At 39.8% G+C, this 23,570-nt stretch overlaps 1 protein-coding gene across 12 annotated transcripts in view; it reads left to right on the top strand.

The window, feature by feature from the left end:
- trpm3 (transient receptor potential cation channel, subfamily M, member 3) overlaps nt 1–23,570 on the top strand; it is a 169,077-nt gene that overhangs the window by 16,038 nt on the left and 129,469 nt on the right. For 2 of the 12 annotated variants that reach the window (XM_075468710.1, XM_075468705.1), the window contains exon 1: nt 9,793–10,823. The exons of 8 other annotated variants lie outside the window; for them this stretch is intronic. In XM_075468710.1, the coding sequence (XP_075324825.1) occupies nt 10,734–10,823 (90 nt within the window). In that variant the 5' untranslated portion in view covers nt 9,793–10,733. Of the gene's footprint in view, nt 1–9,791; nt 10,824–23,570 lie in introns of those variants that run through there. 2 more of the 12 variants (XM_075468702.1, XM_075468711.1) reach the window with 2 other exon arrangements.

Raw genomic sequence — 23,570 nt, forward strand, 5'->3', positions numbered from 1 at the left:
GAGCCACTTCCTGTTGACCGCTTCACCACCAACAACAACAACAAACTCAGGCATTCGCGAAAATGGCGAACGAAGAGCAAGATGAAGCTACGTCCCTCTACATTTCGTCTGTGATGAGCTGCTTATTGCACAAACACGATGCACAACGGAGCATTTTCCATCACGTTATTTGTTTCTTTCCGACGGCGGCGACAACAACAGTAATATCGTCTCTTCTGACTTCCGGTTCACGACCCCGGGAAAAAATCTTGAGTATGTGCAGAACGCAAAGTCTAATTCACCACGTGCTTCAGCTTCTAAAAGCACGTTTAGTGTGACTTTCAACCGAGTTATCTCAAGGTCTTAATCCGACCGCGAGTAATCCGATCCAATTTCTTGTCCGATTAAGGTGTCTACATGAACTTAATAACTCAGTCTTATTATAATCTAGCCCGTAATCCGATCCTTTCAGTGCCATGTAACCCCACTGACTGATTCAGACTGAGTCTGGCTTACTGACTGCTTACTGCTACCAAGCTCTCACTTCATGTCCCAAAGGGCCCCTTATATACGACCTGATACCTGATCTTCCTGAAGCAAGTCCCTCAGGACATTATAGGGGATACTGTCGGAAGCCTACTCCAAGTCCATGAAAGACATGAAGACGAGTTGGGCAAACCTCCATGTACTTTCCAGTATCCCCACAAGGGTAAAGAGCTGGTCAAGTGTTCTACAACCAGGGTCCTGCTGAGTAGCTCAGGGTAAGTTTGAAAGTGTTCAGACCATTTCAAGTTTACTGCATTTATTTGTAACACTTAAAGGGGATAGAGAATCAAAATCGTCTTTTTCACGTTTTTGGTGTTAGTTCTGAGTCTCCCCGCTGTGGGGAGTACACACGAAATGCCAGCAAGTGTCAGAACCTCTGTTTCAAGTACTCCCCTTTTTTGAATAGCCCCCAGAAAAAGTGCCAATCCGTTTTTGTGAAAAAGTGATGTCACTTTTTCAGCAATCCCCCCCCCCCACACACACACACACACCCACACCCAAGTCCACAGCCACCCCGTTTCAGACACGCCCCATCGGCGAGAAACAGAAACTGGTGTGCCTTCCAAGGCTGTGAAAGCGGACTACGATCGTTACATATTCTTCCCCCGGAAAGCAATGTTCGCGATCAATGGCTTTTATTTATTTTTAACAGCATCCCCAGTACATACAAGCGCCGACTTTTCCTTTGCGCTGCGCATTTCACGGAGTACAGTTTCACAAACCTTGCACGATTCCAAGCAGGCTTCAGTCGGAATTTTGCTCAGAGGGTCAGTTCCGACAGGGACAGACACAGACTGCAGCGAGCTGTGCGCTCCGCTGAGAAGGTGATCGGCTGCATCTATCCATGACCTGCACGTCTCCAGGACTATGGGGCGAGCAGGTCGGATCACAGCTGACCCTTCTCTATTTGCTCCACTCCCCTCGGGCAGGAGGCTTCGGTCCATTCGGACCAGAACCTCCAGTCACAAAAACAGTTTTTCCACCTTGCAGTTGGACTTGTGAACACTTCATAATCACCTCATAACCTGCCCCAGTCACTTTACCATCATTAAAATTGCACTAATGAAGCTGCACTGTTGTTGCTCTGTATATTGGATACTGTGTATTGTTGTACACACCTTGTACATTTTATATTCATATATTTTTATTCTTTATTTTTTATTATTATATCCTATGTTACATGTTTGCACCTTACGCCGCAGCAAATTCCTAGTTAGTGAACACTGTTCACTAACAATGGCAATAAAACGAATTTTCTTTTCAGTCAGTGTATCGCTCTGTTTTCAGTGAGAGCAAGGGCAGCCAATCAAGCAACGGCAACCGAATAGCGCCAACACCTACCTGCATTTAATAATGAGGTTGCCAGATAAGCTCTGAAACGACGCCAATAAGGGCAAACGACGAATTCTAAACCCAGCATAGTAACAGCTGTTTCAGAGAGCCTTTTAGGGAGGTTCTGAGCCATTACAGACCCAACCAATTTTTTTGGGGCTATATATCACATCACAGAACAAGGATTAATGCCCCATTCAACCATTCTCTATCACCTTTAAAGCACTTTTGGCTGATGCTTTAATGATAAAATTGCCTCATTTTTTTATCCTCTGAGACTGGTTGGTACTCATTATTGCCAACTGTGAATACCCCACAAGTCTTGGTAATTCATTAAGGTTCTGAGGATGGTCTTGTGGAAGGCCATTGTCTGGCTGAAGCATTGCAGAGTTGATTAGAGTCGCTTTTATTGACACACACAGATGCTTGTGATCTTGAGATCACATCAAAGATCAGATCTGATCAGCATCAAATTGAATAATTACAGGCAAGTCTGTTCATGACTTCCATAAGATTTGGACATTGACAATATTGCTGAGGCTGTTACAGGTGCCGATTTCTCCTGCATTCAACATGTTGACTGTTGGAAGTGTTAACATAAGCTTACACTACATGGAACAACTAATATATCCAAACCATTCACAAAACAATTCCTCCAACACATTAGCTTTTGCAATAGTTAAAGAGACTGGCCAGTGGCGTGCACGGACATTTTGGGGGGCAAGTGCTCAGGGGAGGAAAAAGGGCACTTTTTAGTGCACGTGGAACACTACATTATAAAAAAATTTTACACGCACATGTTGAATGAAATTAAAGTGTATTGCTCTAAAGCAGCATCCTCCTTGGCCATGTCTTTAAAGATGTTGATGACCTCGCTGTGATTTATCGCAATGTCTTTTTCAATGGCAAGCAAGAGAAGGTCAGAGAGCCTTTCTTCACCACACAGGCTTCTTAGTTTACTTTTGATGTTTTTCAGCTTGAAAAATGATCTTTCAACTGAAGCAGTCGTCACTGGTAATGTTGCATATATTTGGATCATTTTGACATAGGCAGGAAAGATCATCTGGCCATTGTTTTCCCTCAGTATTGAAAGTATTTCTTGTAGGTTCTTTGAAGTAAAGCTGGAGTGGAAGACCTTTAGTTCTGTCTTTAGCTGCTCCTCATCTTCTCCATAGAACTCACAGAGAATGTGCACAGCTTCCATGGCTTCTGTGCTTGGTGTGCCTACCCAGTTAGCATGTACAGTCATAATATCCAGGAAGGTGAAATACACACTACTCCTGAAATATGCCTCCACTGACTCAAACTGAGCACCTGCTTGAGACACTAGCCGCTTTCGGACAGAGCCTTTCTAAGAACGCAGTTATAAGAACGGTCCTCCTCGAATTTCGTTCTGATAACTACCCTTCCCCAGCGGAACTGTTTCAGTCTGCATTTGCACATGAGTCGGGACCAGGTCGGGACTGATGCGCCGCACGCAGCCGTCTGCGTCAGTGACGTGTTACTTTAGCGCCACATTCAACAACAAAACAAAACAAAACAAAACCCGGTAAAAGTGAAGAGAGAAGAAAAAACACCACCAAGAAGCTAACATGGAGAGTGGGGAGGCCACCGTGTTCATGGTCTGCATGATGGTGATATTAATCATGGACGATCACATCAGGCGTCTAACATTGAGGCTGGAAGAACACACAGAGAGAGTCAGGAGACGAAGGATCGAGCGCAGGCCATACTTTTTCATTTCATGAAGTAAGAAAGGAGAGCTGAGCGCTGCAGACAAAGGAGACAACGTGTAAGTTTAACTTATTAAACACCCGCCGGTTCTGTCTGTGTCGTGTGTTCTATAAAACCCTGAAAAGTCCCAGCCTCGGAGAAGGAGCTAAAATGGTTATAGGAACTGAGGGCCATGGTCCCGAGTTCCTGTATGTCCGAACACGGGAGAAAACGGCCCCGCGGATTAAAAGGTTATTAGAACTGCCAAAGGTTCCTACAGTCCGAAAGCGGCTACTGTTACTGCACAACAAAATGATTACATGTTGGGCTTAGAGGGCAAACGGTACGATTTTACTTGATCTGTATGTTACCTGGCTGGTGGGGCACGGGAGAAAAAGCCCGCCTGCGACCTGCCTGCTAAGCTGCTGCAGCGCATCTGGTGTGCCCTGCGCGCGACCGTGCGAGTTCACGTGACAAAGGAAGAGAGATAGAGGTCGGGTGTGCGCGAGGAGGTGGCTCATTTCGGGGCATTGTTTTAATCTCTCAGGTTTTCAAAAGATAATTTCCAAACCGGCCTCAGTAAATTGTTAATAATAATAATAATAATAATAATAAAAAAAAAAAAAAGAAAAAAGAAAACAAAGTTTCAAAAGGGCACTTTCGTTGATAAAGGGCAAAGGTAGTGGTGCTTCAGCACCACCTGATGTCTATGTATGCACGCCACTGAGACTGGCTAAATCGAGTGTAAGTGGCTCATCAGAGGTGTTAACATTTGTGCCATGGACATCCACTTTTCTAAATTAGAAATAGGACACACTTGTTGGCATATGCATATGTGAGGTCTGCACGGTCCTTTACCTCAAGGGTATGTCATAAAATGTTCCTCTTTTTTTTTTTTTAAATGAACGATAAATCATTTTTAGTCTTATCTTCTACAACTGTGCAGCAGGTGTTGCGTATAGTACATACTGAAGGCCCGGTATCTTTTGCTTAATCTGTGACTGATCATAATGCTGTTCAATCAATGACAAACACACCTGTAACTACTAGGAAAGAAATAATTTAAAGTTATGAAAATGCAGTATTAAAGCCAGTATGGAGGTTAACAGACATTCTTCATTATTCAAATGTTGGTAATTGTTGAGGTAAATTTGATTTAGCAGGTAAGATTTGTCAGGCTGATGGATCTTGATAATAAACTGAATCTTACCAACAGCATTATGGTAAGCTGTCATAAATGAAGAACTTGAAACATGAACGAGGAATACCCGTAGGTCCTTATTTTTAATTAGTACCATCTTCCTAATCTGTTACCCCTGACTAAAACAATAATGCTGCTATTTGACAACTGACAGCATTAAGCAAAGCTCCTTGAGGACTGAATGCCAGAGATGACAAATACAGAGGTGATTTCAGGAATGTTAACACAGATATACGAAAACTTCTTCAAATCTAGTTAATAATGGTAAGGATTTGTTACAGACAAATTACAGTTTTTACTAAGCATCTTAATACAACTCTGAACGCATCTCAGAGGCTGATCGTGATTGAAGGAGAATCATGAAAAGCTGTCAAAGACATAATTTGATCGCCATCGTATGCGAGCATTTGTGCAAACAGTATGTGTACCTGCGGTTCCATCCCGCAGCTTAATAATCGTTGCTTCTCTCCAGATGGAGGAGTATACCCGACTCAGCAGAAGCCTTCCTGCCTCTTCGGGGTGAGGGAAGTAGGGGGTCGGAGTGTGTGTGGGAGTATGTTTGTGCATAAATGTGTTTGTATGCATATGAAGGGAGATTTTGAACTGTCACAGAGAATCCTACCAGGGTATGAGCATCACACAGAGGGAGAGGAAGCCAAATTAGATAAAGGCTTTTGGAGATCATCAATCTACCACAAACAATTTTGCTAACACTTAGCTCCAGCTACTTGATTTACTGAAATCCCAACAATGTCATTTTCTGTGTGGGTCCAGTTTATGGATTAAATAAACTGTAGCAGATTATAACCACTTTTTTAACTACGATGAGACTCAGAAGCAAATATGGTCATCAGTTTTATCTTCATTGAAATAAACGACTATTGCTGCAGTAATAAAGGAAAAAAAACCTGCTTTGTTGTCCTTTCATGGATGTCATTACAGTAACCGCTTAAAGTGGGATGAAATAGCTGTGTTCCTACACAAATGTGAACCTCTGCTCCAATAAAAGCTGCTGTACTGATGCAAAGTGGTGCGATCCTGATTTATAGATCCATACGCTCAGCTCCAAGGCACTCATAATAGGTACGCCAAGGTTTTGCTCTACTTACTTCTCACATGGTTTAGTTTCATGAAATTTTTGTGACAATAATCCCAGAACTTGGGATACTACAGGCTAAACCATTTATTTTCAGTTTTTCCTTTTGGCTATTTTGTTTCCCTGATATTTTTTTTCTTTCAGACTCGTTAAAAGCAAACATCCGAACGTTTTTATTTTTGTTTCTTACTATACTTTGTCAACTGATAATGTGTACAAGTTAGGGCAAATTTAAACATATAATACCTAGCTTGCATATATTCAAGAAAAGTTTCTGAAAACTTGTAATACAAAGAATAATTGTTAAAATCAACTTTTGGAAATTTAAAGCTGCAGTCTGCAACTCTTTTTCAAGCATAATGCCTGGAACTGTCCGGGGATTCTGTAAGTAGTACATTAAATACCCCTATACAAAAAAAAATGAGTTCTCTAGGTCCCCTATATGTCCCGCTAGGTCCCTCCAAAGCCAGCAGGTTTGTTTACAAAATTGCAGACCGGACCGGTAAAAGGTAACCAATCAGGTTACGAGCGGGGCTCTGTTGCCTGTCAATCACCGATTGTGCACGCGCGATACAAGGTAGGCTCGTCCCCACGCTTATTTATCTGGACTATTGAACTTCATTACGGGCTAGTCTACTTACTGTGTCTTCCATGATCGCAAATGACGGGTGAGTTGATGAATGAGGAGTCGTGTACGCGCATCTGGCGTGCACGTAGACGTGCACGAGTTCTCATGTGTTTTGATGGGGCGGGACAGGAAGTTGAATAACTTTTTATTTTTCGGTTAAAAAATAAGCATTTCTTGCATTTTGCGACTACGGAGGTCACCGTTTTCAACTTCAAGCGTTCTGATAGATCATGTAAACTCTTAAAATGCCAAAAATTAGGACTTTACGTATGACAACAACAAATCCTGCAGACTGCAGCTTTAATATTGAAATCTATTACTTCAATTGTTTTTTTTTTAAACTTTTTTTAAAGGATATTCACAATCTAAAAGCTGTTTTTCAGCATGTGTTTTTCTCACACTTTGAGCAAGAAATCTTCACTTGAGCAGCACTTCCACACACCAAACTTGACAGTTTTTTTTTCTCTTCATTTTTCAGGGTGTTTTCACCAAGGGCTTTGTTCTTATCTCAGTTAAAACCTTATTTATAGAACATTTAATTCTGAAAAAATATATAATCCTATTGTAAAAGTCTCCCCTTAGAATGTTTTGTATAAGATATCATAATAGTAACCTGTCTCATTCTTCTCTCAGAGGAGGCCCACTAACTGATCCTCATTCTTTGACCCACAGTACTAATATAATTCCTGCAGAGACAATTCATGTTTTCAATGAGTCATCAGTTTCTCAAGAGATCTTTGCTCGATTGACAGGTGGAAATGGCTTTATTCGCACTTCTGTCACAGTGCAGATAGGTATTGTTACAAGGCCCACCTGTAGCACAGAAAGTAAATGGACTACAGAACGCCCACACAGCGTTAGTGCGTGTGAATGTGCTCCCACACTGTCAGTTGCTCCTACAGCAGATCATGACTACTCGTGAGTCGTGAGAAAATTATTCACTTATGGACACACATTAACACATGCCTGTTTTTGAATTATACCAATTATACCACATAAATCCAAACACTGAAAAATACTTTCTTCAACTGGCACCATAATCATGCTTTGTGAACAAGTTGCTATCTGTTCAAGTCAGTGCTGTGTTCTGTTTATTTTTTAATTAAAACATCATTCACCTCACTAGGAGACTGGTCCTTGCATATCAATCTTATCTGAATATGTGAGAGACAAAACATCATTTAACACCTTTTATTTGGCCTTTCTCACCTGATATAAGCTCACACACTGAAGAACTTAAGTAATTCACCGTAAATTGCCTCCTTCACCTGCCAAGTTAAGTTCCCACTGTGGAAAATGAATGACTGTGAATTCAATCTCGGCTTGTCTGGTCTTGTTTGTTACCAGAGTTTTAATACCCTTTAACATTGTGATAATTAGTTAAGCCATGAAGAGTGAGATGGCAAAACAACCAAGACACCGCATTGTGTGTGTGTTGAATATAGGCACCCTCTTCTGGTAGAAGTGTGTATGATTGAATTTTTCCAGGGAGATGATGCAGACTCCTCTTCCTCTGCCCAGTATCCTCACACTTTAATGCTAAAGAAAAAGGCACACATCCTGATTTAACTGTAATAAAGCAGATTATATTTTGAAACTGATTTTGTTTAATTACTCAAATGTTCCATGTCTTTTTGGCTGAATGGCTAAGGCTGAGATGGATATTGTGCATTAGATGGTTGCCATCTAGGGTAAAGACACAGGCAGTGCAGGCATTGTACTGAGCTGCGTTTCCTGAAAAAGTGTATGTTGTCAGATGGATAAGTGTTTACTGGAGTGTAGAGGAAAGGGCAGAATCTTGTTCCTTTCCTTATTTATCATTCCTCCTAACCCCCCCACCCCCCTTCCCCCCTCCTTGACACACAGAGCATTGTATTGTTGACAGATATCTCAGGTCCTCGCAGCCCTTGGGTGAGCCAATATTCAGCGAGGTGGATGTTCTTAATGTCAACACCAAGTAACTGGGAGGTGGTGACTCAGAAGAGTAATTAGGGTGTTCACCGATAGATTAAGAAGTTATACACTCGAAATATGCCAGTAAGATGCTCCGTCTTAATTCTTTATGCTCTTAAGGGAAAGAGACAGACTCCTTTGGTATTTTGTTTCCAGAATAGCTGTGACAGAATGAGGGTTTTTTATTTGTAATCTTCATATTCCTACTGTGTGTCCATATTAAAAATAATGTTTTCATTTTGTTTGCACATTTAATGTCTCGAATGAGTTGTGTACGTTTTACACAGGTATTTGAAAATATTTTATGCTTGAGGTTGCTCAATTCTTTGTGCCGTAGATATGAGCCATTTTAAGACAACGGGTCACATATCTAAAAATAGTCACCATATTTTGCCATGAACTCTTATGAAAGCTTTGTGCTTTTCATTCTGTAACTGCGGATCACAGTGTGTCCCTTTTTGGTCAGTTTAAATGGGAAATCAGTGGTCAGAAACTGTTCATATCTTTTGTATGGACAAACATTTGGTTGTTTTAGTCTTGTGTACCAGTACTTAGCAGGAAACAAACACTCTGAGTCGCTCAAAATAGAAATAAATACCAATAAAGATCAAGCAAGCATAGATGGCCTCTTTGAATTTTACATCGTCAGTGGTGTGCCTTACATTCAAGCTTTCAAGTCTACGAGAGTACACTGATAAAGCTGACCATTGTGGAAATGATTCTGATTACGACAGCTCTTTTATGGTTCTGTGAAACAACAGCTCTGCTCTAAGAAAATTAGAATAATCAATTTCCCTGTAATACAAGTATACAATTCAGGAGTAATGGGAAATAAAAACAAACATATTTAACATTATGTTGACCTGATTAGCCGCTGATCGGCTGAATTGAAATTGTGGTTGCTAAAAGTCGAAGACAAATTGTAAGGTGTAAACCATTTTTATACTAAAAGCTCTAATCTCCATAGGTAACAGTTGCATGTCAGTTAATCAACTGAAACATTGTTTTTCTTGACAAAGATATTACAAACTGGCATGGTCTACATTTTTCTCCATGCTACTTGGGGCAAAGAGAATGAAGAAAATCATAAAACAGTCAAAGTGTATAATTGTACTGTTAACATTTTAATTACAGTGTAATATTTGTGCACATACAATATAACTTTCATCACTTGATACAATGAGCTCCATCAAATGTGGGAGGAGGAGGCAGGGATTCTAGAAGGCATTGAGGTGAGGTGGTACATTTTGACATTCACCTCATCATCCTGTCTCAAGTGTTTTTTTTAAACCACTTCATAATAATTTTGCATGCAGATTTATAAATAGGTCACTCTCCTCTTCGTTGCCACTGCACCAACTTTAATGGGCTTCCATCTTCAGTCTCCATCTGACTCCGCTTCACACATTTCCCATACGAGCATCGCAGCTTCTCATCACATCTTTTCTTTCTCCTCCCATTCTCTCCATCTTGCCTTCTCCCTCCGTCTCTCTATCCATGCACATGTCTTTCCCCCATGCACAGAGGCAGTCTTTTTTAACTGCATCCTATCCTCATAATCTCAATTCCACCTGGTTCACGAGTTGTATTGGATCTAATGATTTCATCTTTCCTCCCTCCTCTCTGTCTGTCTTTCTCTCTCCTGTTCTCTCTGTCTTCATCTTGAAGACAGAAGTGTGCATGCAGCCTCAAATCTAAGTCACTGTTCTGATTATGCGCTCTGCGCTGCGCTCCTTTCCTCTTTGCTCCTCTCCTCTCTGTGCTACACTGCACTGCACAGCTCGTCTTTCCTCTCCACATCTCCATCTCTCCTCCTTTTCTTTCTCACTTTTTCTTTCTCTACCTGCTTCTCTGTCACAATACTCTAATCCTCACTGCATTGCTGCGCTCTGCTATGTTGATTGGAGAAATACTGTAGACTCTTTTTTTTTTTTTCCCGCGCCAAAGCTGAGCACACTTCAGCCACTTGCAGAAGAGGAATCAAATGTTGCTGGTGCGCTAGGTTTGACTTGCCTTGGAATCTTTGGATTTGTGGAGGCTGTAGAGGAGAGGAGGGGAGAAGGAGAGGAAAAGGGTGAGCGCTTCATCTGCTTGGGGAAGTAAAGGCTTCAAGGTGGTGGCAGCGGTTGGTGATGGTTGTGCGTGGAGGGTCATGCTCTGGGACTTGCGTGCTTTTTGGCAGTTGGAGTTGGAGACCCTCTCCCATTTTTGCCCCCTTAGTGGGGCAGCATTAATCCTGGAAAAGCCACTGGGCACCAGTGGCTGCAGTGTGAAGAGTGGACACCATGAACCAGCTGGACGCACCACGGCCACTCAATTGGACCATCAGAAAACTGTGCCACGCAGCCTTCCTGCCATCTGTGCGCCTGCTAAAGGTAAAAAAAAAAAAATAGAAAAACTATCACAAGAGAAGACATACTGAGAGTGAGGTAAAAAATAGCTGCCCAGGGAGATGTGGTAAAATATGCCAGGCAGCCTTCCTCTTGTCCCACGGTCTTCCAAAGGTAAAGATGAGTGAGGATACAAAATGAATGCTGAAGATGCTTATGCCACATCTCTGGTTTCCTTCTTGTGCAATTAGTACATAAATCAGTGAACATAAGGCTGTCATTATTAGGGAATAGTGGGAGTAAAGCTGCTGAAATTAAGGAGAAGTAGGGCAAAGCTGCCAGCATAACACTGTCAAAGGGGGGCTTAACGGTTTGGAAGTATGGGGATGTGCAATGAGTGGAGGATAAAAATGGAGACAGGGAAAAGCGGGGCACCGTTCTTGAGTGATACACAGAGAGTAGGACAGAAATAAAAGAAGAGGTGTCAAGGAAAGTGTTCTGAGAAAGAAAATGCTAATATTTAGTATTCAATATGAGACCAAAAAAAAAAAGGCATGAAGAGATGGACAGAAATAAAAGGACAAGTGTGGGGGTCCAAATTTAAAAATAGCAAAATACTTACACAAAGGGTAAAGATGGAGATAAGGAAGGGAGAAAGGGTTTGTTGGGACTCGTGAGCAGGAATGTTGAATTGGAGAAGATGGACAGGACTAAGGAGCTTTATTTTAGATTTTCATATATTGCTAGAGTTAGGCAGGATTCATCGACAGGCTGTCACTTTAAATACTTGAGCAGAAGTCAAGTATAGCCTCTGTAAAGCCACAGTCTCTTTCCAATCTCTTTACAGACATTTGTTGCTTAAAAGCCAATCTTTATGCATTTGTGTGCTTTAATAAGACAGTTACAGGCACACAGCAACAAGAGCTATTGTTTGAGGTCTTGAATGCCTCTTCACTCCTTTGATCTGTCTCACAAAACAGTGTTGCTGTGATGTTGAACCACACAACCAGAGTGCATTGGCTCAAGGCTCCTGCATTTGCATTTGTATAGCCTGGATATATTAATGTAATTGTAAACTTTGATAGAACGTGCATCAAGTCTGTGTGCGTGGGTGTTTGAGGACACTCAAAGTGTGGCTGGTAACACGTGCTGTGGAACTTACCATAAGGGTGCAAATTTTGATGGATGAGTTTAATCCCAAAAATAACAATGTTATTGTGTCTTTACGTTACCATTTCTGACCACATTTTCTGCAAATAAGAACACTTTTCCATCCCATATTTCCTCCATATGTTTGTGTGATCATGAAGGAGATCCAGAGTTAACTTCGTCATCACAACAAAGCTGAAGAGAACTTGGTTCAGAATCATTCTAAAAAAATTAAAAAATGCATGAAGTTTAATTTAAGGTATTTCTTTGATTAAAAAATGACTCCCCTTCAGGAGCTAATTTCTCCTTTAGGCGTCAGCAGCTGATGAGAGCTTCCGCATTTTGAGTGCTTTTTTTTAGAAATCTATTTTGATCATCACTATGTTGAGTTGTCTTAACCTTACCTTTCAATTTTACTTAATATCTCATCACCTTGGGAGATCCAACAGTTTTCACAAATTTGTTTTACTACTCAATAGTTGTGTACAGACAGTGCAGCCTAAAAATAAAAACTTTTTTTTCTGATTGTCTTCATGAAGTATTCTATTTTCAGCCCTGTGTCTCTCATCTCTCGCTTGCATCTTTCCTCTGTGATGTCTCGCCTGTCTGTTTGGCTTTCTCTTTCATCGTGTTTTTGGCATTTTTCTCTTTTTGGTATCTCATGTCTCTATTTCTCTTCACTCTCATAAAGCATAGTTAACACTCTATGTCTTGTGCAAAACACAGGTGGTGTGCTGCTAAAAAATAGCTACATGCTATTCTTAATTTAGGTTTAGACACTTGGAATTAAAATTGGAATCATAGAGCAAAGTACATGCTTTCGCCCATAGATGGCACCACCCATTTTGGTATTTACAGTAGATACTGTTAGATACAGTAGATCCCAGCACAGATATTATTATGAAAATTAACTAATCCATGAAACGTTTGTACATATATAAACTCTGGGTGTGAGAATGCATGAAACCAAAAGATTTCATGGCATGCAAACTTATCTATAATTCCTTGTAGGTGTCTAATCTATATCAAGGGTATGAGTGGGATCTTCTGAATACTGTGTCAGCCGTCATGTGATTGTTGGAGCAGTAAACAGAGTTTTCAAGGCTCATATTACTCTTTGTATCAGGCTTTTCTTTTTGTATAACACGCATTGTGCTTCATTTGCACACTACATAAATAAACCATAAAGATTGGAAAAGCAGAGATGCATACAGTCACCAATCCTTGATCTCACCACTCATCCAGTGTTCCAGGAAATTGTCTAATAGTTTTTTTGCAGTGCATTGGAAGGTCAGTGCATTAATTCTGTTTCTCCTAAATCACCACACCCTTCCTCTGTCTTACTTACACACATAAGCTATATACTTACAGCTCCAATAAGTTGAGAACAAATGCTTCTTGACCGTTGAATAAAAGTGGGACTGCGTTGTCATACATAGGCTTAAGGGAAGGACCTTTCCCCATCCCCTTAATCCTTCCTGTTCTCGACACAGTCCTACACAGAGTTACAGGATCTGTCAGTGCTTGTTTGTTGATGTCTCAATTATTCAGTGATAATGTATTTGTGAGATTTCAATTAAAACATTATCTCCATAATGAGCTGAAAGAAGAATATAAGCTACCAATAAAACGTCATTCCAATATCCAGGCACACAAAGACTTCTTTATTTTCTATTTGGCACTCCTCCACAATATCATGGGAAGTGAAAGAGGCCCTTGATAAATCTGTATTTTACTAATTTCTTTATAAAGTATTTGTATGTTTAAACATGAAACCAGCCTGACGTAACAAAATGTCATGCATTTCTCACTTGCAGTTCAAATATATTTGTCCTGAATCAATGGAACAGAATGATTCTACCAACCAGTTTAGCTGCTGAATAATGTATGAGAACTGATGCTGAGTACCTGCAGTTTCAGAGCAAACATGATTTGACAAAGCACCTCCAGCAATGGTACAAGCATCAGTGAATACAGACTAAATGTAAGTTACATATGTTCACATACAGTTCCCACTCACAGCACCTTTGACACTGGCAGGAAAGTTATGAACTTTGAACATTGAACGTAGGCTGGTAAGCTGTCAGGTGGGAACATATGCAAGTGATTGGGAGCTGTTTAATTATGACTGAGTACCATATCCCATGAATCATCCTGATGGACTTCAGGAACTTTACATAGAACGGTGTTGGGAGAATTTATTGTGTGCATTTCTGCATATATTGCTCATTGAATGTGTTTTCAAAGGTTGTTGCACATTTCTCTCAACATACTGAGTATTGCAGAACCTAACCTTAGAAATAATTCACCAGTGGCTTGTAAACACAGTAAACACTTGTAAACACAGTAATGTTATCAGCGAGAACTGGTATATTTCTCTTTAGTATATAATGATGAAATGTTTCATCTGGATACCTATGTGATAGAAAAAGTGATTACCCACTGTTTAATTTGGAGTTAGATGAAAAGACTGATACCACTTTCATGGCCATTAAGTATTAAACAAACCAGCAGTTGATTAATATAGCTGCAAGACAGGAAACTGTTAATGTGCTATATATGATTTATTAGCTGTATCAATTTGCCCTATGAATATTATTACCACTTTATAATTTTACAGGAGTGAATGTGATTTGATTGTATTGCAAAAAAAGTTGGATTCTTACAAGTTACAATCACCACATAATTAATCTTGGCAGGTTCCAATATATTTGTGGCCAAAGAGTCCCATATTACCAGCTGTTGGTGAGTTTTAGGTGTGCTGATGGTCAGCAGTGGTGGTTTCTGTTCACTGACAGGATCCATTTAAAGCATGTCAATGATATAAATGGTTAGTTTTTGACCAATCATGTGCTTGTTGTATTTCCAAAGTTCCTGTCCTTTTCCAAATGATCTCTTCTTTCTCGATGCTTTTGATGTGCAAAGGTAGTGATGATTCTCATATTCTTTCAATAAAAGGGAGAGTGCCACTCTGTATTAGCATTAACTATGAATTATGTGTCACCCCCCTCTTACTTCGACTCAGCAGCTCAGTTGATTGGTACTCATTGACTATAACAAAGATGACTGTCCCCATCTAAGGGCTGAAACCAATGCAAAAGCACCTCAAACCTGCATTCTTTTTTACGACCTTTAATTGATCTTTAATGACCCTACCTGTTGCTCCAAAAGGTGGTTGAGTTGTAAAGAAGCGTGCGTAATGAAGCCAATAAAGAAGCCATTGAGCAAAAAATAACCTTTTCTTGAATGACTGCTTGAGGCTGGGTCAGGGCTTTGAGGGCTTTGAGTGATAGTTAAGTAGCATGAATGCTAGCCACTAGATGTGCATAAGGATCTTGAAAAATCCATACCTTCCATGGCTGCATGATTTCTCTAAAGGCCTTTAAAATCTTCATCTCAGGAGACTTCATCTTTTTTTTCTTTACATTAGAACCATGTACAGAAAGACAGCTAAACAGAATGTGCTTTTGGATACCTTGTAATTGACAAGTTGCTACCAGGTGTGTATTAAACAAATATTTTTGCTTGATTTACATTTAGCATCTTTTTGTGCAGAGATGACAGCTGCAGGTAGAGTCATACCTGTAAATTGGATTTGCTCAGCCGCAGTACATTGTAACATTTACATTGTGATATTCAGTGTGTTTACCTTCTGTAGCAAATCTGTAGCATTACAACTGTCAATCTGTAATCAATCACTATAAAACAGTTTTTGATTTGTAATCAATAGCAAGCCAATGAATAGGTAAGTAATTAATCAATAAAATAAATCAATATATTTTCATTGACTCACTTTTGTAAAGAACTGTCAAAGCTGTTAAGATAAGGAAATTGCATGTTGAGGTGTGAGGCGAGTATGGGAAAAATGACTGAAATACTGGGCGCAGGAGACTAAAATGAGAGGTTATGTAATCATCTAAGATCTGCTGCCGTATTGTTACAGAGGCGTTTGTAATCAATAAAGCAGTTGTTCATATTGAATTGAAGCCACAAAAATTGGTGCTACTGTAACAGTGCAGTGAAATGCAGTCAGATTAGTTTGAGTTTAAAAATCAGCACCATGGTCAGTGACATACTGTCAGACACAAAAATATAGTCCTTAAATTATAGTGGCCTCCTATATTTTCTTTCTTTTTTAAACCTCTATAGTAAATCATATTGTCATATAGTTATGAACTTAATTAACTTCAATTTACAATTATTCTGCAAATTGTTATTTTCATCTCATCAATTAATTGTTTTGCTTAAAGGTCCAACAGCCAAAAGGGATAAAACCCTCAAGGCCCTAAAACCACGGATATCCTGTCAATGTATCTGTTTATGTTAAAACTCATATTTTACAAAGAATTGCTTTAAGTTTTCATTAAACAAAAAATACATTTATTTACATTAAAACAATATGTTTGATTTACTTCACACCACCTTGGTGACAAAAGTCCCATTGTGTGGAGAATTCCTCAGTTTTATAACAATTTGTGCTGCTAATTTTCTACTCTGTATTATTAACAGCTCAGTTACTGTGATAAACAGAGTTGATGTACAGAGTAGATGGTGAAAATGTGTGAAAATGATCCCTCTCCCCTCTTTGGTCTAACAATGACACAAAGGCATTTGGGATGTCCGTAGAATATAAATTAAACCATTCTTGTCTGGAAATGGGAAAATTAACGTTTCAATATGTGTGACAGGAGACTACAAACATTTCACAGCCCTGTTAAATTCTTCATTGGTAGTTCCACCTTTTCAAATCCCAGGCAAACTCACTGGAGTAGACGTGTACAGTAGACAGCAGTCTATACATGTCTGAGCAAGTGGTAGTCTGAATAATTTATATCGTCTTGATAATTGTGGGATTTATCTTTTTATGTGTTTATGATAGACTGACTTGTCATATACCCTCACTCTTTTCTAACCTGTTTTAAATATTTTGCATTTGGTTTAGCATGATGCATTAGCATAAACCGTTTCGAGGTTTCTTAAAATAAAAGGCCATTTGTCATGCAGAAACAACAGACTGAGAGGATTGAGCATTATTGTTTTCTCTCTTTGTGGTTTGCTGATTTAATTTTTTTCCTCAGTGCTGAATAAGATAAAATAGTTGGAGCGGCACACAGTGGAACAAACATTTGCAGTAGTTTGGCCTCTATCATTTGAAAGCTTCAAATAAAAACAGAAGGTGCTTTATTATTTTTTATGTCTTCATTTCACTGTTGCCTGCTTATGATTATCCCGTACTGATTTTATGCGATCACATTGATCATTGTAAAGATTTTTTACTTTTAAAAGTATCAGACACAAAGTTTGTCAAGAAGTGTCTGTTTTCTATGAAAAAAGAAAGCAAATCTGTCACATGGTCTGTTGTGTTTGAGGGCTGGTTAGGCACTGTGACAGCCAAATGAAGAGGAGGGAATAAAATACGAGGAGTGTTGAAAGAGAATGTAACAGGATGAGTCTTTCAACAAAGGGCTTTGATCAGAGAGAGCTCTGGAACAGAGTGCTTTCTCTCTTGTGGTCTGTCCTGCCTTGGTGCTGGCCATTACACTCTTGATCCGTCAATGTTTCCTTCCTGCTTCTCCATCCACCACCATCAGTGTCACAGAGATACCCTACAGTAAGTACACACCTCTGCGCTGCCACTTCACCTGATTCAGATTATATCAGCCCAATAAGTGAACATTATAACTTGTTATCACTTGTACTGATATGCCCAGGAGTTGGCCTCCATCACCTGCGAGGAGGATCTGTGGGCAGTCATTACATATTGTATGGCATTATTGGCAGAATCTTTAACATGGCTATATTTTTGGGGTCATTTCTTCATCGTCATGCACCATCAAACAAATTTATGTCCATGTTTACGCTTCTGTAGATGTCATGTAAAAATTTGCCTATTTCTTTTCTCATACTTTGGAACTGCTGCTCCCATTGAACCCGCCAGTTCCTCATGACTTCCTTGCCGGTTCTTGCTTGCCCCGTGATATGAGTTGCTGCTGGCTGATAAACTTTGTCAGCCAAACTATTGAGCAAACTGCGGACACTCAGTTGCTCTGACATTTTGCAGTGTATGTAATAAACTATAGCTCCATGATGACATGCTCAAAGCCCGTGAGAGAACGAGGCAAGGAATATACTCAGATGAGCCTAAAGAAAGCTAATTAATGAAGGACATTCTCCCCAAACTTGAAAAGGATCTATTACAGGTGGGCTTCATGCAGTTATTGACAGTGTTGCTATGAAATACATCATATAGACCTGTGTTTTATCTGTGAATCTGTCATAATTACAGACATATTTTAGATTTTTCCATCATTAGAAAAAACACAAACAAAAGTTAAATGAAGCCAAATGAAATTGAAATTATTACTTAATTCTCATTCTACTGTAATATTGTTTTGCTGTCTCCATTTTCAGTTTGGTTAGGTTTAGGAAATTAGAGTTGCTTGTTTATTTTTGATTGTCAGACCTCCAACCTCTTGGTCATATCTGTGGCAGGAATGACAGATGATAGCACCCATTTATTGGGCTAATAATATAAAAGAGAGAAATCTCTTCAAATGAAGAGAGAGAGAGAAAAGTTATCAGAAACCACCTCTGAATAATTTCCATCTCACTCCTTTACATGATGTATAATTTTATTTTGTTACATTATATATGCTTTCATATAGCATCATCTTGTATAAGATGCCACACTTTGGCAGATAATTTAACAGTATTTGCTTTTCTGCAGAGACTTAAATGTGAAAATTGTCAACACTACTTTGTACATCTGTAAAGTATGACATAAAAGGCAGTGGATGATTAGCTAACTGGAGGTATCATAAAAAGGCTGGAAGTCTTTGCTGGTTGCCTGGCAAATTCACAGTGATGACAAGACTCCAGGAAGTGAATGATTCTGGCTGTTGGCCAAAAAATAATTCCAGTTGGTAACTCCCTGTAAAGCAGTGTCATTTATATATATCTGTTTGTGTTAAGCAAATGAATCGAGCGTGCAGTTTCCTGCTGCTTCCAGCCTGTAGGCTGAGATAAACTAATCCGACTGCTGGCTCATGTACCATATAGTGGCTTTCTTGTGTAATTCAAAAATGTTAAAGTGCCAATTTTATATTTAGCCAATTAAATGATTTCCAAGATTTGAATAGTTGAAACATCAAATTTTGACCCCAGCACTTTGAAATATTTGCACTTTAATATTGTTAAATTGGGCAGATGCTGTGCACTCTGCTGCACTGACTGGAAGTGGGACAAGTCATTGATCATATTCCCTGCCTCAAACACACCCATCCACACATGTTCTCATATAATTTCATCTATCTATTTGATTATTTGAAGCCTGTAGGAATTTTTTTTGTTGTCAGTCGATATGTGGTCTTCAAAAAGAATTTGGGAAAAATTTGAACCATTCAAAGCGTCACTCATAAACGAGCATTTTTTTCCCCTCTAACCTGTTTTTTTTAATGCACGCTGAGAACAAATTCACACCAAGCAGCTGATTTTCTTCCGTTTTCTCTCTTTACTGTTTCTCTCAACACCATTATCTCAGTGCAGTATTTCACCTCTTTAAGCACGTGTCTTTCACTCTATACTGTATTTATGATCCCTCCAGCTCTATTTTCTGCAGCTCATATAGTGGATTGTTTTCAGTGTTTGTTACCTCACTCTGCGAGTAGTGGCATCTTATATCATGCTGTGGCAGCTTTAGTTCCTCCGAATGCCTCCTCCAGAATGTTTCCCTGTGCTCTCATTTGTTTAACATTTCAAGACCCACTGGAAGTCACACGTGTAGCCACAATAACACACAAGCACACACATTAGCCGCTTTCGGACTGTAGGAACCTTTGGCAGTTCTAATAACCTTTTAATCCGCGGGGCCGTTTTCTCCCGTGTTCGGACATACAGGAACTCGGGGCTTTCTCCCTTAGTTCCTATAACTATTTAGCTCCTTCTCCGAGGTCGGGTCTTTTCATGGTTCTATAGAACGATCTGAGGGAGGTGTGTGGTGGTCGGTAGCTACGCCCCATGTCATGCTATCACGGCTGAAATGTTTACTCATACACGGACACAACCGGCGGGTGTTTAATAAGTTAAACTTACACTGGTCTCATTTGTCTGCGGCGCTCTGCTCTCCTTTCTTCCTTCATGAAATGAAAAAGTATCTCCTGACTCTCTCTGTGAGCTTTTCCTGCCTCGATGTTAGACGCCTGATGTGATTGTCCATGATTAATATCACCATCATGCAGACCATAAACACAGTGGCCTCCCCGCTCTCCATATTAGCTTCTTGGTGGTGTTGTTTCTACTCTCCTTACTTTTACCATTTTGTTTTGTGTTTGAATGTAGCGCTAAACGGCTAACGGCTAACACGTCACTGAAGCAGACGGCTGCGCGCGGCGCATCAGTCCCGACCTTGTCCCGACTCATGTGCGAATGCAGACTGAAACAGTTCCGCTGGGGAAGGGTAGTTATCAGAACGAAATTCGAGGAGGGTAGTTATGATAACTACTTTCTTAGAACGGTCTGTCCGAAAGCGGCTAATCAAGTACCTAAAACAATTAAACAAAGGAGAAAATACACATGCATGATTGCTCCTTTGATTTAGTGTTGCAATGATACTTTCAGCTGGAGTACTGCATATTTGCTTTCCAGCAAGATAGAGGAAACAGATAAGGAGTTTGATACTCAATCTAGGTATTGTTTTTTCCTTCAGATAATTTGATACACACATGCCCTTTATGCTCTTCGTGAATCACATGCACACACTTATGTGTGCATGTGATTCACGAAGAGCATGAAGGGCCTTTGAAGATCAGCTGTAGCGCTAAGCCTAAATTTTAAATCTGGTGAAAAATGGGTTGGAATCTTTATGTTGCTGTAGGCCTTGACGGAATGAATGGCATATGAATGCAAATTGCTCTCTTCATTTCTCTTTTCCCCTCCAGTTTTTCCTTCCTTGAATCTCAGCCTTCAACACAATGCTTCTGTCTCTTTAACTCCTTCTATCTCCCCCAACATCCTACCATCTATCACTCAAACTCTTATCCCTTTAAATGGTGCGAGCAGCCTTAAATCTCAGCATAGTTATAGGACAGCCCCTTGGAGAGTTCTATCAGCTGCAGCATGCGGGTGCATTTGTACACGTGTGTATGCTGTATAATGTAAGAGCACCCATGCTCCATGTACCTATGCATCTTTTGATACATCTTTCCAACTGTTGGAAATGCACAGGATGGAGGTGGGAGTGGAACTGAGAAAAGGAAGATTGTGGGGGTGCAAAAAGAATAACGACAAGTTTTATTGCAAAAAATAAACGAGATGATGTGTATTTCAGCGTGTGCTTTTGCATGTGCACTTGTGGTTGTGTGTGGAAATATGTTAGAGTGATTGCGTAATTTGGGGCAAAGTTGTGTGTGTCAGAGACATTAGGGGAAAATGTTAGGAAATGTTTGAATACAGTATGTGTGCCTCTGTGTGTGTGACTGTAAATTGGATACCAGGACATGGAAAATGAAAGTGAACAGCGTGGCCACACTGGGCTATTTTTGTCTTTCTATCCATCTCTCAGTCTGTCTCACACTTTTGCAGTTCTGTATTCCTCTAACTCCCCTCCTCCTCCTCCTCCTCCTCAGTTTACTCCTCCCTTTTTTCTTTCCATGTAATTTCACTCTACTGGTCTTCTGTCCATTGCTCTGTATCTGATATATCTTTGGCTCTATCAGCCCAACCAGGTAGTAGCTACCTTGCAGGGATGACTGTCATTTGAAAAGGTTGCTATAGCAGTGCTCCAATTCGGCTTTCAAAGTGCAGTTTTTTAATGAAAAAAATAAATTAAATTAAATGAAAAAAAAATCTGTATAAAATCATTTTTGCAAGCATTGACTTGATCATTTCCACATGCCTTAAATGCCCTGTAAAATGTAAAATGCCCCTGAGATTTTCAGTCTTTCCCAAATTTATTGCGCAATATTTCAGTATGTAGTCAGGTTTTTTTTCCCTGCTAAAGAAATACTATTGTTGCAGGATTTCCCTTGACTTCTTTCATCCTTACCTTACACACTGTTGCAATAGAAACAGTGAAGCTTTATTACGAGAGTAAAAATCTACTGTAAAAGATGATTTTCAGTAAAAATAAGGGCCACTCAAGCTGACCAAAGAAGTAAGTAGCACATTAACATTCATTGGACAGCTAAGATACAGACTAAAATCATAATATTGTCAATAGGTCATTTGTATGACCAATTACTGTATTCTCTGTTCCACAGGAAAGCCTGTTGGCATTTTAGTTGAATTGTTATGAATGGTGGTGCCTCTCTGTAAAGCAAAGCATAGATTGTCATTTGTGGAAGCAACTCTTTGCAGAGTAAATCTCGCCTTATATTCATAGCTTTTTATATTTTTGTCCACACAAACATTTTTCTTTCCTCAAATAATTTGTACAGCACATGCATACAGTATGGATGTTGCAACACTGTGTCTTCCTTTTGAGTGTCTCAGAACTTGAAGAGGATTATACACTCGGTGAAGATAACTAGACACTTAGACAGTACTGCTCTCTTTGCCCACCTTCAGCCTGATCCCAAGAGGCAGGATGAAATTAGGATGCATCAGTTTCCTCGAAGGAAAGAAAGAGAGAATAAGGGGTTGAAATCGGCTAAATGCTGGAAGAAGACAATAATAGATGGAAAATATAGGAAATAGCTGACTGAAGAGAAGTGAATGAATGAGCAGATGGAAAGAGGTGCAGAAAATAGGATGCAGGAAGTCTGTGTAATGATGTGTGTGCCCTGTGTTCTGTGGGATTGCTGACAGGTGGTGTACCGCTGAGTTCCAGACCCAGTCCTGCCAGCAACCTTATGTAATGATGCTTTATCCCTGTCACTTTACAAGTGTGAGAGGCACATTGGTACAATTCCAGAAAACAACAAATCGAACTGGAGATCTTTAAAGGAAAACATGAATGGGAACTGCTTGGCTCCTACAGTGAAATATAAAATCTCTTGTTATTACAGTCAGTTTTGTTAAAATTAGTTCTGTCATGTCGTTGAGTTTTGGTCATGTTTTTAGTTCCGGGTTAGTTTTTAGTTTTGCCATGTTTTAGGTTTCTCTCATGTCTTAGTTTTGTTAGTATTCAGGTTCCTGTTTAGTATTTAGGTTTTGCCATGTTTTCATTAGTTTCTCTTGCCCTGCCATCACCTTCACTCACGTCACCTGTGTTTTTCCCCTCAGCGGCACTCACTCACCTATCACTCCCTCAGTATTTAGTTTCCAGGTTTCCCATGCATCAGCGCCAGATCCTCACTGTCACTCAGGCCTAGACACCGTCATTCATGTTCCTTTGCCACAGTTGTTCATACCAAGTCAAGTTTGTCAAGTCATGTTTGTTCTTTTGTTTTATCATAATCATAGTCATGTTTTTGGCCAAATTTTTCATAGTTTAGTTTTTGTAATCCGGCTCAGCCGCGCTTTTTGTTCTCCTTGAAAATAAATCAAGTTTGTTTTTTGGAAATATCTGCATCCGTGTCCTACCTTCTCCACGCCTCGACACGCATCACCACCCAAACTTGACAAGTTCCCTTTAGAGGATGCTTTTTTAAATGTGAGTGGTTGTGTACTTGTGACTTCAAGGTCATTCTAAGTTACAATTGGATT

Source organism: Odontesthes bonariensis, chromosome 6 (genome assembly GCF_027942865.1).
Source record: "Odontesthes bonariensis isolate fOdoBon6 chromosome 6, fOdoBon6.hap1, whole genome shotgun sequence".
Classification (NCBI taxonomy): Eukaryota; Metazoa; Chordata; class Actinopteri; order Atheriniformes; family Atherinopsidae; genus Odontesthes; species Odontesthes bonariensis.